The sequence below is a fragment of the Ascaphus truei genome, unplaced genomic scaffold (genome assembly GCF_040206685.1).
Source record: "Ascaphus truei isolate aAscTru1 unplaced genomic scaffold, aAscTru1.hap1 HAP1_SCAFFOLD_1197, whole genome shotgun sequence".
Lineage (NCBI taxonomy): Eukaryota > Metazoa > Chordata > Amphibia > Anura > Ascaphidae > Ascaphus > Ascaphus truei.
This window is the reverse complement of record NW_027454067.1, coordinates 70,421-74,525: the sequence shown is the minus strand read 5'-3', so window position 1 is coordinate 74,525 and position 4,105 is coordinate 70,421. Positions and strand designations below refer to the sequence as shown.

Genomic DNA, 4,105 nt, shown 5'->3' with positions numbered 1-4,105 from the left:
TCGTACCTGCGCTCTCTTTTATATCACAGCACTCTCTTTTATATCACAGCACTCTCGCGTATAGGAGATATGTGATATCGTGAGCCGGATTAAACTGTCCAAGGTGATAGAGATTCAACTATTAAGTAACCCACAGTGTGAATCATTTTAGTTCATGCGCCCCTGTTCCCTGTGTTCTGTGCATGCGTGTTCTGTGTATGCGTGTGCTGTGCATGCGTGTGCTGTGCATGCGTGTTCTGTGCATGCTTGTTCTGTGCGTGCGTGTTCTGTGCGTGCGTGTTCTGTGCATGCGTGTGCTTTGCATGCGTGTGCTGTGCATGCGTGTTCAATACCATATGATCGGGATATCGGACCTCTGCTAATTTCCCTATTTCATTCTCCCCTGCAGAGCACCCCATCTTTCCCAGCGAGAATTGCAGAATCCACGTGACGTCACCTGGGCACTGTCACCCGGACACTGTCACCCGGGCACTGTCACCCGGGCACTGTCACCCGGGCACTGTCACCCTGTGAGAATCTTTTATGGACCAAGTTCTTCTGTAACCCTGTATGACAGGCCCCGAATATTTGGCCTTGCCACAAGGTAACCCAGGCCTGGTCTGGGCAGCACAGGAAAGATGAGATGGGGGATTGTCCTGCATTTTGGGATCCTTTTTGTCCCGTGGGTAACCAGCTTTGGATTTAGAAACTGCATCCAAAGCTATGACATCAAGGACAGTTACAACTGCATCTATCGCCAGCTACTGGACGTACACAGTGCTGTATCTGACCTTCCAAATGTCACCAAGTTCCTGAACATATCACATAACAATATCATGACCTTGCACCCCGGAAGCTTTGGACACATGCCTCTGCTCCAGCTGCTGAATCTGGGTCAGAACAGCGTGAGGAATATTTCCGCCGGGGCCTTTGAGAACTTGACCAATTTAAGGAGCTTGACATTATCCTGCAACAGGATCTCCAGCCTCTCCCCAGAGGTCTTCCACGGGCTCGGGAACCTAACACATCTTTTCCTCGATCACAACTTGCTTGCATCCATTCACGCTTGGGCTTTCAGCCCACTCAATAACCTGATATTCATCAATGTGTCATCCAACCAGCTGAAGAATTTCAGTGAAGTGGTGGGTTCCATTCATCAGCTGAGAACATTGAATGTTCTGCTGATGTGTGGTAACAAACTCACGTCTCTCAATCACTCACAGGAGCTTCCTCCCTCTTTGACTGAGCTTCATCTTTGCAAAAACCAATTGCGAGACTTAAACTGCCACCACGACCTCTTGGCTAAAATCAGCTACCTTGACCTCTCGTACAATAATTTGACGGCTTCTACTTTGGGAAAAATGAATCTAAGCAAAGTGACTTATTTGAGACTGGAATCTAATAACGAATTTAACATATTTAAATTCCTGCATAAGAGGACGGTAACACCAGACAAGATAGATTATTCCGGATTAAAACTAAATAACGCAACTAATCTAACGGAGCTCTGCGATTACCTGAAGCCCGTGAATATGTCCAAACTCACTCTACGTGCCAATGGGATCAGATCTTTGCCAGATCACATTTTTGAGAATTGTACTCCCAAACACATGGATTTATCCAGAAACAGGCTTAAGAAAATGTGCTGCTTGAAGTTTCTGAAACCCTCCGATCTGGAATCTTTGACTGTGGAGCACAATCTATTAAAGGAATTATCAAACTGCAACGATAGTACCCCCTTCTCCAACCTCCAAAATATATCGTTTCAATACAATCGGATTTGGCAGGTGAAACGCTACGCATTTGGTTATGCTCCCAATTTGCGAGAACTCAAATTAAACATCAACAACATCGGCATATTGGAAAAATATGCTTTGAGTGGCCTGAGAAAGCTGAGCATGCTACGTCTGGACAATAACCTGATCACCGATTTATATGAGAATTCCTTCCATGATCTGACAGAACTTCACACTCTTAATCTCAGGAACAACAGAGTGTCCGTCATCTTCAACAATACATTCTGCCATCTGGCGAAGCTCCGATTCCTGGACCTAGGAGGTAACAAGATTACGCACCTGTCGTACGACTCTCTTTACGGACTTCAAACCCTGTCCAATCTGTATCTAGATGGAAACAAGATCCAAAAGATCAGCCGAGACACCTTCTCTAATGTGATGAGCACGTTACAGGTGCTGGACTTAAAGTCAAACCAACTCCGCTATGACTCGTCCCGGAAACATTTCTCCCCCTTCTGTAATCTTTCCAAACTCTATGATTTGAAGCTCCAGGCCCAGCAGCCGTTTGGTCTTACCGCCGTACCCCATGGGTTCCTCGCGGGGCTGACCTCCCTGAGGTTGCTCTACCTGTCCCAGAACCGGCTCACCTCTCTGCGTCCTGATGTGTTTAATGGTCTCGACCAGCTGCAGTACCTCACATTGGCTGATGACTGCAACGGCATCCAGAATCTGCCGCAGGGCATCTTCAAGAACCTGAAGAACCTCCGTATTCTGGACCTGGAGAACATCTGCCTCCAGACCCTGACACTCAGCATCTTTGAAAACCTCAGTAAGCTGCGGAGACTTCAGCTGATGAAAAACGCCCTGAAACACATAGATGTCGATGTCCTTAAAAACATGACCAGTTTAGTGTATCTTGACTTGCGCAAATGCCCCCTCACCTGCACCTGCAACAACTACGATCTGCAAAGGTGGCTGAACCAAAGCCAGGTGCAGGTTGTGTACCCTTACAACCTGTCGTGTCCTGGTATGCCATTCTCTTACATCCATGACTTCAACATGCATGTGTGTGACATGAAAATTAAAATGTTCTTCTTCTGCTTCACCTTCCCATTCCTGCTGCTCTTCATAGTCATCCCCGTTGTCTATAGCAGGACCTACTGGCGCCTCAGGTATAATTACTTCCTCTTCGTTGCCTGGCTGCACCAGCACTGGAAGTCGGAGAAAGAGTTGTATAAATATGATGCTTTCGTTTCTTACAACTCCCACAATGAAGACTGGGTGTTCGGAGAGCTGTTGCCCAATCTAGAGACGTGCCACCCTTCTTTGGCTTTTCGGCTTTGCCTTCACCACAGGGACTTCCAGCTGGGAAGGGACATCATAGATAACATCGTGGACAGTGTCCACAACAGCCGTAAGACCCTGTGCGTGATCAGCAGGGACTACCTGCGCAGTGAGTGGTGCTCTCTGGAGATGCAGCTGGCCAGCTACAAGCTGCTGGATGAGATGAGGGATGTGCTGGTCCTCATATTCTTAGAACACATCACAGACAGAGAGCTCTCCACCTACCACAAGATGAGGCGGGTAATGCTGAAGAAGACCTACATCAGCTGGCCCTCCGAACCGGACGCACAAAAGCTGTTCTGGGCCAAAGTTAGAATAGCCCTGAAAGGCAGCAGCTCCCCAGATGGGGAAGAAAATCAGGGGTTCAGTCTGGATGAGAGAGAACCCCTCGTTATAAGCTGATGCCTCATTATGCGGTTACGTTCTTACTTATTAGGAAACCTATCATTTGGATCGCTTTCTTTTGATTGATGTATTCATACAATAAAAGGTCTTACCATTTGTGTAACTTGTGATGGTGTTACCAGTGAGTAGCACAAACCACAAAGCAGCATCAGGCAGACAACTTACAGCACAACCCTTTAATGTGGATATTGGGTTCTCTTGTATTGTTTCCATATATACCTGTAGCACTGATACTTCTATCACTGTGATCTATTGTTTCCATATATACCTGTAGCACTGACACTTCTATAACTGTATTCTATAGTTTCCATATATACCTGTAGCACTGATACTTCTATCACTGTGATCTATTGTTTCCATATATACCTGTAGCACTGACACTTCTATAACTGTATTCTATAGTTTCCATATATACCTGTAGCACTGATACTTCTATCACTGTAATCTAATGTTTCCATATATACCTGTAGCACTGATACTTCTATCACTGTATTCTAATGTTTCCATATATACCTGTAGCACTGATACTTCTATCACTGTAATCTAATGTTTCCATATATACCTGTAGCACTGATACTTCTATCACTGTATTCTAATGTTTCCATATATACCTGTAGCACTGACACTTCTATCACTGTAAT

General features: G+C 45.7%; 1 protein-coding gene across 1 annotated transcript; it reads left to right on the top strand.

Annotated features, from left to right (window-relative positions):
- Positions 1-299: 299 nt before the first annotated feature.
- On the top strand, positions 300-3,736 carry LOC142475371 (uncharacterized). The gene has a single exon (XM_075581289.1). The coding sequence runs from the start codon at positions 618-620 to the stop codon at positions 3,459-3,461; it is 2,844 nt and encodes a 947-aa protein (XP_075437404.1). The 5' UTR covers positions 300-617; the 3' UTR covers positions 3,462-3,736.
- The last annotated feature ends 369 nt before the right edge of the window (positions 3,737-4,105 follow it).